This window comes from Nilaparvata lugens, chromosome X, assembly GCF_014356525.2.
Source record: "Nilaparvata lugens isolate BPH chromosome X, ASM1435652v1, whole genome shotgun sequence".
NCBI lineage: Eukaryota > Metazoa > Arthropoda > Insecta > Hemiptera > Delphacidae > Nilaparvata > Nilaparvata lugens.
In genome coordinates this window covers 85,363,812-85,378,014 of record NC_052518.1, presented here as the reverse complement: position 1 = coordinate 85,378,014, position 14,203 = coordinate 85,363,812, and the positions used below count along the sequence as shown (strand labels likewise).

At 36.0% G+C, this 14,203-nt stretch overlaps 1 protein-coding gene across 1 annotated transcript in view; it reads right to left on the bottom strand.

Annotated features, from left to right (window-relative positions):
* LOC111045140 overlaps positions 1 to 14,203 on the bottom strand; it is a 192,677-nt gene that overhangs the window by 78,773 nt on the left and 99,701 nt on the right. The window contains exons 28-32 of the mRNA XM_039442087.1: positions 12,963 to 13,084; positions 6,089 to 12,305; positions 2,678 to 2,824; positions 1,436 to 1,659; positions 52 to 297 (exon numbers count right to left, since the gene is read on the bottom strand). Of these exons, the coding sequence (XP_039298021.1) occupies positions 52 to 297; positions 1,436 to 1,659; positions 2,678 to 2,824; positions 6,089 to 12,305; positions 12,963 to 13,084 (6,956 nt within the window). The remainder of the gene's footprint in view (positions 1 to 51; positions 298 to 1,435; positions 1,660 to 2,677; positions 2,825 to 6,088; positions 12,306 to 12,962; positions 13,085 to 14,203) is intronic.

The following is a 14,203-nucleotide window of genomic DNA, read 5'->3' as shown; positions in this document are numbered from 1 at the left end:
GGATCAAGAAACCATCACCTATTTTTATATAAATGGATTTCAAAAATTTACCTGGCTGGCAAACTAGTCCTAAACTCATTCAAGCAAGACAGATACTCCTTTGATTCATCAACAAATTTCTGAGCAGCCATTGTAATGAAACGCAGGTCGGCCTGGTGAGCGATCACATCCGAAACAAATTCTCTGGTCTGTTCGCCAGAAGCATCCGTTCTGTTCAAACTTGCAAGACACTGCTCACGATCATCCAGCGATCTTCTTGCTTGCTCCAACCAGTTGGAGAAGACGGTTAGCTCTGACCTGTATCAAAATAAGAAGAAGGTTTAGAAACTGTCTCTATCCAAAACCAAGTTAATATTGATAGTTGAATCTTGAGCAGGAAGTTTGAAAACCTTAGCTTCAACCGATTAAAAAACATGTTAGCTAATATCAGTAACAAAATAACAAAGAGGTTGTGGTGTAACAGATAACAAACTCAAACCATATGATTGCGAGTGATTGATCAAGAAAATATCTGGATGAAAAGACTAGTGATGAACTAAACTACGGAACTGAAATGTTGGATAGTTATTTGAAGATAGATAGATAGATACATAAATTCCTTTATTTTTACACAACACAAGTGTTTTGAGCGAAGTTGATTAAATTACATTACAATATGATTTCCAAGGAGATAATACAATGTCACAGGTGGTGTAACCAATATGATTAATTGAGTTTGTTTGATGGATTGTTCAGGCTAGTTTTATCACATTAGGACACCAGGACCCTATACTGGGACACCAGTAGAACACCATGATCCGAGAAAAAAGCGGGACATTGGTTCTTATAGCGCTCATTACTCTAACCCCAGTTGAAACACCAGATTTAAGTTTCCGGAAACCAGATTTTGGTGTTCGATTGGTGTCTCAAACGGCCTGGACACCGCTGGCACGCCATTGGTTTCTCACTGGGGTCCTAATATAATTCGAACAAATGAAATGATAATTCAGCTGTATAACAACTATATTCTTCTATCATTTGATATAATCGTGGTGTTGACGCTCCATACATTTTTCCACTATTAAATATTTATAATGCATTGCTATTCTATTTTGAAAGTAGACTAGCCAGCGAGTAAATAATTTCTACTTTCAAGTTTCAGAAATAGAGAAAAATACACTGCATATTCCATAGTAATTGGACTTTCAGCATTTCAATTTAATCTACCTCAATTTAATAGAGTTAATACCTATTAGCATTGAACAATTTAATAGAGTTAATACTTAATATAGTTATTGGACTTTCGGCTATCTAATCAATATGAAATAAGTTATCTGGAGCCAATTTCTTCTCCAAGTGGAGGTATTCAGTCACTAAAGGATCAAGAGAATCAACTTTATTGGAATATTGAATAATTTTTCCCTTTTATTGGAACATTAGGCTGGTCAGAACTCACTTGAATTTGCTGAGTTCTTCTCCAGCAGCAATCAGTCTCCTGAGCAGACGTTCAGTGCGGTCTGTGGCTCGGTCGTACCGAGTTCTCAGCGACTTTCCATTTCTCTCAAGACTGGCTACTTCCTCACGCGACAAGTACTCGCCTCCAGTAGTCACGATCACTCTCACCTGATCCAGACAATTGGCAACAGAGCGTTGTTGGGAGTCTAGTTCTTCCTTCAGCAACTAGATTACAAAAAAAAAAAATAAATTAACAAATAGCCTACAATATAATTCAAAACCATGATTGAAAACGACAGATTTTCACTATTGTTCCAAAGTCAGTTTATTAACTCACGTTTAATTAACAGTCCTTACAGTCATTATCAATAGTCAACAGAAATCGAAAAATTTTCTGAGACAGCTTTAACTTTCAGTACAAGAGTTAAAAGTGGCACTAATAATGTAAACTGCTACAGTAGGATACCATACTGGAGTCTTTCCATAGCTAAATGCTACTCCACTGTGATTACAATAATATTTTATGAAGATTATAATTGTTTTTACAGTAATCCATGAGATGAAAAATATTTTTCTTTTACACTATCATTGACCATAATGAACATATGTCAAGAATGCACAATAGAATACCCAAATTCATAAATGAAACCATAATTCTGGAAAAATAAAATTTTACAACAAATAGAAATTACTGAGATATTGCAATTATTCTGGATTAATTTGGATGTTCGTTAAATAATAATAATTTTACAAAAATTTGAACAGGTCCAGTTGCAAAAGTATTGTATCACTGGAGAGGAAATAAACAATAAAATTTAATTGAAGCTTAATTTGGAGGATAGAAATAATGTATATGAGGAAAGTGAAGTTACAATTGTTTTCACTTTTTCATTGACCGGATAAAGTCTACTTTGGCTAGAGTAAACTACAGAAGCCATGGATTTAATAATAATATTAACGTTTTGACAATAAAATGGAGTTTTGAAACACTGAAGCATAAAACTTTTTATGGGATACCAAATGTCGCTGCAGATTGTGTTTCAAGTTTCAAGTTTTTATTAGGCCAGTTGAACATAGAAGTTACTTATAGCCATGTATAGCCAGGTCCACGCTCAAATCATCACATGCCATGCTCAAATCACAAACTTGATAAACATAGCAAACTTTTTATGGGATACCAAAAAATGTCACTGCAGATCAAGTTAAAAAATACCAATGTGAATACAGTCGAATGTGAACTAACTTTCAGTATGTTGATTTGATTTCTGAGATGTTCTGTGTTCTCCTGGGCAACATCCTGATTGGCCAATCTGTCTTCCACCTCCGAAATCCAAGCCAACAGCTGGGACAGCACCTCCTCACACAGCTTGTACTTCTCCTCCATGGCTTGCTGCAATTTTTAACGTCTTCATTTAAGCACAATTCACACAATCTGACGGAAAATGAACCCTACTGAAATTGCACGCGTTACTAGGTTACTACAAATGTGGTCAAGTCTATGGTATTTCATTAGAATTCTATGTGAATATTATTACTGAGGGATCCGGTTATTCAACATCAATTGAACCACTATTCAGAGAGTAAGTGGAAGATAGCTTGAAATATGCGGGTAAGGTGGGACAGGAAATATCATTATCATAATTTTCAATATAATTTCATCATATTTGAAAAATTCATAAACCAATTGAAATTTCGTCACATTAAATAAAACTGTATTGCACATAACTTCTGATAAAGTGGGTTGAATATGGTATATTATGTACTGCTTGTCTTTGCTGTAATGCTCCTGTGAATACTTGACGAATGAAAAATAATAATTATTATTATTCTGAATTGACATGGACATTTTTTTGAATAGTAAGTTTTACATAGAACGTTGAAAAATGTTTCTTTGTTAAGCTGTTAACGTTTGTATCTCTTGACATTTTTGATAATTTTTCTACAGTTCAATTGATGTTCATTAAATGGATTTTTGATGAATAAAGATATTTGAAATTGGATAAGAAGATGACTACATGTGGATTATAATACTATTGAACTGTCTTCCATAGTGAAATAAATCCTACTGGCAGTGAATGTTTCAACTCCATTTGGGATGCAATGTTTTAACATGCATTTCATTCGAAACCATAATATAACTTCTAATTTTCTAGTGTTTTCTTATTGGGAAATATTATCGAAAAATCTGAAAGCATCACTTCAAATATATATGAAATAATCTGTCTGCATCCAAATATAAATGTGTATAAAAACTTTTATTCTACAGGTGAACCAACGAAGCAATTAAAAATAAAAGTTTTTTGCCAACGAAATTTAGCTTTATTCGACCGAATGTGATCTTTCAGCCAATAATCTATTTTATGAGCATGATGGTTCAAAATAATTTAGAATATGAAATTCAAAATATGATTTTTGTGCAAGTGGATGATTGAAATTCACTATAAATGAAATGTCTTATAAAGTAAGATTCATGGAATGTACGAATACAAGAATTGACTGGGAAAAAATGCATGTATAATGAGAAATTATTGTAAAACATTATAAAAGGAAATATGTTCAGAGATTTTATTCAAATTATCCAAGGAATACAGAAGATTTGGTACAATGTAATATTCCTTTCAATTTTATTAGTCTTGTAGATAAATAGAAGTGATGCAGATAACTTGGTACAAATCGATAGAAAGTGAAGTTCATCAGATATATTGTAATAAAAATTATGATAAATGAAGATGAACAACGTACCTGATTTTTCCACAAATGACAAAACACATGCCATGATAATAAATTAAACGGAATATGATTGCAACACAAAATGATAGGGGATTGTGAAATAGTGAAATAACGTGAATAAATAGTAAGAATGAATTTCAAAAACAATAAATGTGACTGTTCAAAAAAATCATTCAATTTATATGAAGATTGATTTGGAACCAGGCAACACAAATTTTAAAACTAAAAATAAATTAAATTACGAAAGTCAATAGATTAGTGACCAAAAGTTGTTGATTAGAAATTTTTATCGTGATTTTTGTAAATTTGATTTTAAACTAATGAGCCGTGGCTCAGTATTTTGAATTATCAATTTCTATGATTATGTTAGTAAAATTAATGTTAGAAACAAATAATTGACGCTGATGCATTAAAAGCGAGCGTTTTCATTGCCAGATTGTTAAAACAGAAATGCAGCGACCGGACCAGATTCAATCGGTTTTTGTTCCGGTGTCGATTTTTTTCTAGTGAAATTTTGTTTTGTTTTTTTGCGTAGGCAGGCGTGTTAGATGCAGGCAGGTCATTCGGATGCACAGGTATTTTGTTTTTTGGTATTTGTTTTTTTCAAGGCGACGAGCGGTTAGATGAGGCGTAAATTTTGCGCTTATTAGGTTTGTCGTTCTAAAAACACAAAACATCCATTTCATAACATCCCCTGAAACATAAAAAACATAGGACAAAAGGTGTGGTGATATGAAAAATTTCAGTGATAACAGCAAGAAGTGAAGGTCAAATCAAATAAATAATAACAATACTAGAACAACATGCTGGAAAACATTTATAAGATTAAAAAAAGCTCAAGAAAAAATCGGTAACCTATTTAAATTGCACAAAGATTATGAACTTAAAACACAAAGCAACCCAAAAACCTGTGAATATCACGCATAATTTTCTCATTGAGAAAAATCAAGCAGAACTGGACATTTATTTTCCCATTAACAAGGTTGGAACTGTAAGAATAATATCGCCTCACTGAATAGAATTCTTCACATTATTGCAATATTTTTATGAGATGGATATTTAAGTTCAGTTCCGGTACATTTCGTCTGATTGAAGTTTGTCGTTTGAACCTGTCCTGAACAACCATCCCACAACAATTGTAGAACTACACTTCAATAACAATTTGATCAAATGCAGTGTGATTTCAATTTAGTATATTATAATTGAACCACATCGCATAAAGGGTTGAACTGAAATATGGAAGCTCCATGCTCTCTCATTTGGTTCAAATTCATCACTAACAAGGATATAATTTAATTTGCAATACCTACTTCAGAGTCAAATTCCCCTAATACATAAAATAACCTGTCATAAGAATTACAAGTTCTGGGCCAAACAACAGGTCCAGCTATTCAAGAAAACCACCAGCATCAAATTGACAACACTCAAATAAGAATGATTTCACATGCAAAACTGAATAACCGGCATGATTTATAGATAATGGCGCATATGTGATGCATGCACGGCTTTTAAGCACAACCCACAAAATGTGCATCCGCATTGAGCTCTCAGCAACCCTCAATAACATTGTTTTATTGATATCGATAATTGGAAAAGTTTTTCACCTTTCATAATATTTCTATGAGCAAGACTAGAGAATCAAATTCTCCATTGCTTCTGGAAATTGTATATTTTTTAATAACCCTTACGTTAGATAATTGATAATAGGACATTTTCATCCTTTTTTATTGCATAGTTCAATTACTGTCTTTGCGAATGTGTGAATAAAATAGATTTAATGTCAACAAATGATTTCAAACCTTTTCAACGCTAGAAAAGGTATCTTTGTTAGCTTCATAAAATAACCCAACCAGCACAGTAGCACACATGGGAAGCAAAAACAAAACTTATAGGTACTTAATTTTTCGAAAATGCAGCTACTTACCCTGGTTTCTGCCGGTAATATGTAGCCTCTCTGCTTTGCTCGTAAAAGATCTAGCAGTTTGCCAGTCTTTGCTTCATGCATACGCCCGATATCAGCATCTAATAAACCGTTTGATATTGCATTATTCAGACTAAATATGTCACCAGTCGAAGGATCTTTAATGACAGTTGTTGACGCGTCTACTAAGTGCTCCTGAATAGCTTCAGACAAAGTCAACCTTCGTCGACCAACTACTCCACCGGCAGAACAGAAAGGGTCCGTGAATGTGCCACTTGTTGGGTTGTACAGGCCATAATCGAGAGAGTCAATTAGCGAGAGATCTTGGGTTGTCATCAGGCCGTTATCTAGAGCAGCACTGAGGCTTGACAGTTTCGAAGAAGCTGTATCTACCACATTGAACTTCACCGAATCCATCAACCCTTTACGAATTGCCTCTGGTACTTTCAGCAACTTTGTTTTAGCTGTATCTTTGACCAAAACAGATTCTGGGTCAATACAGCCGACGATGATTGCTTCATCAAGATTCATTACTTCTTTGAAAGAAGGTAATTCTAACTTCCCAGTTTTCAAATCAAGATGTTTATCTGCCACCGCTTTATCAAACTTCAAAGGTTCTTTAAGGAATATTGTGAATGCTCCATTATCATAACTCACCATCAACGGTTCTATTTTTGTATGCTGTGATTCAAACACTACATTCTTATCAACATCGATCAAACCATCTTTAATGGCTTCTTTCAATAGTTTGAATGCACCAGTGCGTGGGTTCTTGACAACAGCGATAGCAGGGTCGATAAGTTTATACATGATCGCCTCTCCTAAAGTGCATTCTTTCAAATCCTTAGGAACTATCACTTTCTCACCTTCTTTATCTGTCGATGGTTTCTTCATTAATAATATACCTTTGTCCATTGCTTCACGTAACGACAGCTCAGGAACGCTGGGCGAGTTGAAATCGAGAACCTTTCCGCTTTCTCCATCTATTAAACCTTTTTCAATAGCTTCTTTCAGAGTCAATGTTCTTGGACTGGCGGGATTTCTAGTATCTTTTACTCTGACTGATTCTGGGTCGATGAGGTTAGTTTCGATTGCTTCCTGGAGGCTCAACATTTCACCAGTGGCGGGATCAACAAACATGCCAGACTCTTCATCATAGATTCCTTTCTCTACAGCTTCAATCACTGAAATAGGACGTTTGACTTTAATCAATATTCCACGTTCAAGCGCCTCTTGGAAGTTGATTTTAGTATTGTTGCACTTGATGAGACCAGTTTTGGGGTCTATGATACCATCCTCAACTGCATGCTCGAATGTGAGAACCTTGCCACCAATTTTAATCATTGTTGATTCTGGTTCAACAAATCCCTTTCTAGAACTGCGATCACCATGTACCTTTTCTCTATTTCTGGTAGATTCGTCTTCAGTATTTTTAGTTGAGTCTGGTGACGAAGAAGACAAATTCAAAGACAGCTCAGTGGGCACTATTTGAACTTTTTCAGATGGTTTTCCCTTTCCTATTCCCTTTACAGCATCAAATACCGCTTTCCCAGCAAGTACTGGAGCACCGACCACTGCCAAAAGTCCTAATTTAGCAGCGTCTTTAACGTTAATGTCGGAAGATGGTTTTGAATGTTTTCTGCCACTCTTCTGATCATTTACTCCCACTTCAGTTGAATCTTTTGACATTGATTCACAATGGACAGGATCAAAGATTACACGATTGATAGCCTGCTCCAAAGTCAATAGTTTAGTTGGATTATTGGGATCTCTGAACTTCTTTGTTTCTGGTTCATATAGCTTTCCTAACATGTCCTGTGGATCAATGATTCCACGATTGATAGCCTCCTCCAAAGTCAATTGTTTACTTGGATTATTGGGATCTTTGAACTTCTTTGTTTCTGGGTCATAAAGCTTTCCTACTATATCCTCAGGAAGCAAATTGCCTATAGCAGTTAATTTCTCTGGTGAGCTGGTCTTTTTCAAGATTCTTTCGCTCGAAACCTTGGATGGGCTGCCAAATGGAGCACTATTAACATCACAAACTTCCATATCATCATTTGATGGATGCTCAGGTTGTGTATGTTTAACAATGCCCCTTCTAACAGCTTCATCAACAGATAATTGTTCACCAGTTTTCAAATTAATGATATTTCCACCATCGATTTCATAGCCGGTATCTATTTCAACCATTTTCTTTGTCACAGTCTCAGTGACAATAGTTATATTTTTCACATCGTCCTGTGGTTTGAGAATCAACAAACCTGTCTCAACCGCTTCTGAAATTGGAATCTTATCCTTTGTTATCGGATGAATAAAAACAGCATTAGCTGTGTCGATAAGATTCAAACTCAAAGCATCACTTACACTGATGCTATCGGGTGAGATAGGCCCCGGTAGTGACATGATAAAATTATCATCGATTGCTACTTCAATTGGTTTTCGGTAGCCAGTAATAGGGTGGATTACTTCTTTCGATTTTGGATCAATCAATCCACGTTTCAAAGCCACAGAAAATGTCATACCTGCTGGTGGCAGTTTTGAAGAAGCTTCTAATTCTTCAAAGAAATCACCAGTTTTAACTGCTGTCAATAAATCTAAAGAGCCGCGACGAGTTTTGACTCTGGATGTCAAATCATCGACAGCGCCTTTATCTATTGCTTCTTGTAATGTAAGTTCATTGCCGGAGCCTGGCTCAATAATCCTAGAAAGTGGATCGACTATGTCACAAGTTATGGCTTCCTTCAAGCTCAAGTGTGCTCCGGTTTCTGGGTGGACAATCTTTCCATTCTCATACAGACCCTGCTCCAGAACAGCTGGGACAGACAAGCTTCTAGCCACAGGAATTAATAATCGATTTGAGCCACTCGAGCCAGACGAATCCAAAAGACCACGATTCAGAGCTTCTTTGATGGTAAGAAGGTCTCCTCGCTGTGGGTCTCTGATAGCTCCAGTATTACCATCAATCATTTTCGTTTCTACAGCCTCTTTAATACTTTCTCCATCAGGTGCAATGAAATTTTCTAGAATACTAGCTGTAGCTTCATCAATCAGGCCTTCTTGAACAGCCTCACATGGTTTAACAACTTTACGTCTCATCTTCTGCAAGATAACAGGTTTACCTTCACGATCAGGACTTTGGGAAAGTGATCGGGCTCTTCCAATTGAAACCTTATACTTGGGTTCTGTCGTCACTCTCCCTCTAGTCAGTTCACCCTCAGATAGGACAGGAGATTCATTGAATACGTCATCATAAGTGGGACTCATTGGTCTTTGCACAGAACTACTAGGTACAATATTTTCAGACAATGGTTCAATTTCCTCTGATCCGATGACAGGAGTTTTTGTTATCTGACTATTTATTTCCTCAGTAATATCTTCCAAGTTTCTTCTTCTACTTGCCTCACCACCTGTTTTGGGCGGATCATTACCAAATACATCTTTTAAAACTTCAACAGCTTTTCCAGCAGCTACGAGTGGAGCTCCAATAACTGCTATCACTCCAAACTTTGCTGCATCTGCAAAACCAATACTTCTTCCAGCAGCATCTTTATAGCACCCTGTATTCTCATCCACAATTCCTTTCTTGATAGCTTCTGGAAGTGTCATATTCTTGCCACTGTTAGGATCCTTAACCAATACTTTATCTAATTCGATTTCTTTGTCTTTTATTGCTTCAAATATATCCTTGGCTTGGTTTGAGTCAGTATTGATAACTAAGGCCGTAGACGAGTCAAAAATTATGTCTTTGGACACACGTAAAGGTTCAGGAGGAGTTGTTTCATGATCTGAACCACGAATCTGTTTGAATGAATCTGTACCTCTTTCACCAACTTCAACTAAATCTGGACCCCCAGAAACCTTTGTTATTTGAATTTTTCTCGAGCTATCATAATTCATCTCCATACCGGTCTCAAATATGACCAAGTTATTGGCAATTGCTTCTTTCATAGTTTTCTTCTTATCTTGAGGTGAAGTGTGGTAGTGGCCAGTAGCATCCAAGATTCGTTTTTCTAGAGCTCTGCCTAATGATATGTTTCGATTTCGATTTGGTTCAACAACAAGGGCTGATTTCGGATTAATAATTTCCAACTTTACACATTCTTCAAAAGATACCAATCTATCTGTACCAGGGATTATGAACAGACCGGTTACTGGATCGAAAAGTTTATGCTCTATTGCTTCTGACAAGAACCAACCGTTTGGAGGCAGCTCATAAACCTGTTTATCTTCTGCTGTGTTAGGCACTTGTTGCGCTGATTCTAAAGTTGGAGAACTATCTTTATGCATCTTTTTTGGTGATGGCGATCTAGTAGCCAATGAGTCAAGTGCCTTTTTCAAGGTCTCTTTCAATGGAGATGAAGATTTTCTCTTGACTGCTCCCAAATTTTTCTCATCTTCCCATTTCTCAATTGTGTTAGATTCTGGAATGATAGTAATGTTTGTTGAATAACGATTAATAGTTTTTGTAACAGTCTGCGTGGTCAATGATATACTTAGGAGACTTTTCAGTAAGCTAGCACCCTCAACAGTAATAGCTCCATGCTTGACTGCATCCTGCAACGGTAGAACTTTTCTAGTTCTTCTCTCCAGAATATTGCCAGTTTGAGGATCGATGAGATTTTTAATCACTGCATCGAAAACAGTAAGCTCTCTCCCTGATCGTGATTTCATACCAATTTTACGATTAAGCATCTCTAATACTTCTGGACGTATCAAATCTTGTTTAACGGCCTCCTCAAATGGAACTAGCTGACCAGTTTTTGTATCCAAAAATTGGCCTTTCTCATTGAGAACACCTGTTTGGAATGCTTTATTCAAACTCAAGAATTGATTGTTGGCTGTGTCTTTGAAACAGTCGATATCAAAAATCGATTTGACACAGACCGAAGTTATTAAGCCTTTCTCAACAGCTTCAGGTATTGTTAGATTTTGGCCAGTGACTTTGTCTCTGTAGATACCTTCTGGTCGTATTATTCCTTCCGATAACGCCTCCGATAATGTCAACAGTTCTTGGCTTGGTGTTTTAACAACACATTTTATTTCATCAGAATCTAATACTCCACGAGAAATGCTGTCAATTATTGATATCTTTGCTCTGTGTGTAGGAGAACGGATCCTACCTTCATCATAGATTTCCAAATCGACAGTATCTTTGAGAGTCATGGGTCGAACAATCAGCTGTCTCCTTTTTGCTTCTTTGTAAGGAAGAGTTTCACTTGACAAACGATGTTGATACATATTATCGGACATTATGTTTGACTGAAGAGCTTCTGATAGAGTGATCTTTTCATCTTCAATAACGTCGACAATTTCACGCACATTCGAGTCTAGTAGGCCGAATTCCACAGCTTTTTCAAGATCATGCTTTGATCCATCATTCCTATCTACAATACAGCCGGAGTTTGATTCAAAAAGTCCCAGATCAACAGTGTCACTGAGAGATAAGCCCCGTTTCTTCTTACCCTGATTAGTTGATCTTCGTCCTGTGATTAATTTTCCAGAACTGAATGCCTCTGTCAACTCAATAACCTTTTTAGGTCCAGATTCGATGGTGTAACGACCTGATTCGACATCTAAAACGCCTGCTTTTACTGCTTCAGTTATAGTTTTTCCAGTTTTGCTTGTTTCTCTTACCTTGACTCTTTCATGAGGTCCCCTTTCAGCATCATAAAGCTCACGTTGGATTGCTTCCAACAACGATATCTGCTCTTTCGGTCCATCAGGAGCATCCTCTGATCCAACCGTGATTCCTGACGGACCTAATAACCTATCGGCTAGACCTGGGTCGACTAGACCCTTAGCTACCGCTTCTTTGATTGTTAAAGCTACTGGTTTTGATTCTACGACTGTATTAATACGACCAGTCCTAACGTCGAGAATACGTAGTCGAACAGCGTCGCCCACTGTCAATAACTCGCCGGTTTGTGGGTGAACTATACCGGGCATATCGAGCATTGCATCCGTGCCTATCCCTTCTTCGACCCTTTGCACCCTTCGCAAAGAGCGGATCTCTGAGAAACGCATCGTAGTTCCCACATTTGTTTCCCCATTTGTTTTACTCGCATTTGCCCCCATCGGACTAGTCGATTCACTATCAACAGTCTTAATTATTTTCTCTTTGCTACTACCGCGCGTTACGCGAACTGAAGCGACCGATTTTGTAATATTTCCTTCGCCTGCGGTACCTCCGGGATCAGTAAGATCTGACGTAGATATCCTACAACAGAAAAACTGACAATGAGAATCAATAAAAAATAAAATAAAAAACACGGAGTAAATCAGAAATCGTGAATCGAAGAATCAATTTATGTTCACTCATATGAATCTAACAACTCCTATAATATTCAACCATTTCTTCTTTCTCCCTAACGTTCAAAGTACTCGAGGTTTTTGCAAAATTTAATAGATTCTACATGTTAGTTTTCAATACAACTGATTGATTGATTGTGTAATTTTTATTTTGTGCTAGGTCTAGAAAGACCCATTGCACATCAAAACATAGTACAGCAAAGATTACATAATGTAAAATAATAATAATAAGATCTTGTTCTGAATAATTCTATTTCTTGTTCTTGAAAAAAAACCTTTTCTAAAAGTGTAAGTTCTTCAAAAAATTGAACTAGAATTTTTATTATTATAGAAATCAATAGTACCCTCTTCATCCTTTTTTTCTTATAATACTTTATTAGAATTTTCTAATAAAATTTTGTACATGTAGGGAATTCTATTTTGTTTTCATTGGTTGTGCAAGTCTTCTTTGAACAGCTGGAAACATCATTTACAGTTTCAATTGAGCATCCATGACAGATTTGGGATCAAAATGAATAATTGATATATTGATAGAATTTGGTTTTCAGAAATAAAATTCACTCACCTAGTTTGCGATGAGTGTTTAACGCCTAGATGATCGGTGCCACTATTACCCGAACTTTCGTAGATGTTGAATTCTGTCCGGAATGTACGCAACGGCTTCGTTGCAATGTTCGAAGCAAACTCCTGCGATGGAACAGAAAAAATTAGTTCACATCAAAAATGAAGAAATGGTAGGAGTAATAATAATAATACATCTAACAATTACAGCCCATCAATGAAAGGCAAGGCCAATAGTAATGCGCCATGTTTGAAGCTTATGTGACAATTAACTCGTAACCGTCAACTGCCCACATACTAGTTGAAAATTGACAAATTATCAACTGATTCTTTAGTTTCACAAACATCAAATTGAACATTCACAACTTATGTATGTTTCAGTATATGTTTGTTGAACCGGCCAAACAGTGAAGAGTATACTTTCAGATATTTTTATTACGGCAATTTGTAGAATTGAAATTGCAGCAACTAATTAATTTGCCTCAGAGCAGATATTATAGCCGCCAAAATACCCAACTAACTCGCGACACAACTAAATAAATCGATAAGCAAAAATAATCTTACTACATAACAAATAGCGGAATAACAGAATTTTTCCTCACTACTTATTTTTTGACTCTGTATTTGAACAATTAAGGATGTCGAAGATCGAATCAATTGAAGGAAATACTGTCATCAACCTAATACTGAAAATTCAGTAAGAGAACGATTATTGTGTTCCAGTATTAAGAACTAAAAATAAGCCTGCTGGAATGTAATCGTTTCTTGATTAAATAAAGCTTTTATTAAAAATGAAGGTCAGTATAAAGTATAATTGTACTTGGTTTAATTACTCAAAGTTCCAAGAGGAAGCGAAGAAAGTAAATGGAGAAGATCTATCATTTATTGAAATAAACGTATTTTCTAATCTTGAAATTTACATACTGAGGTTGAAGTCTCAGTCGTCGCTACATCATATAACATTAAAAACACATCACAACTGCTTCTACTTTATTCTCTTTACAATATTACATGGATGCCATGACATCAGTATTGCATCATTAAGGTGTGTTTATAGTTATTTTAAGTAATAACACTAGTTACAACTGATTTACTGATATTGGTTGATTTACAAACGGATGAATCACTGCTTGTAATAAATCCCATCATCAAGGCGCACCTCGAAACTGAAATACAAGTAGGGAAAACAAACAACTTTTATTCTTCAACATCTTTGAAAGCTGTGTTGAATGATATATTTTTGAG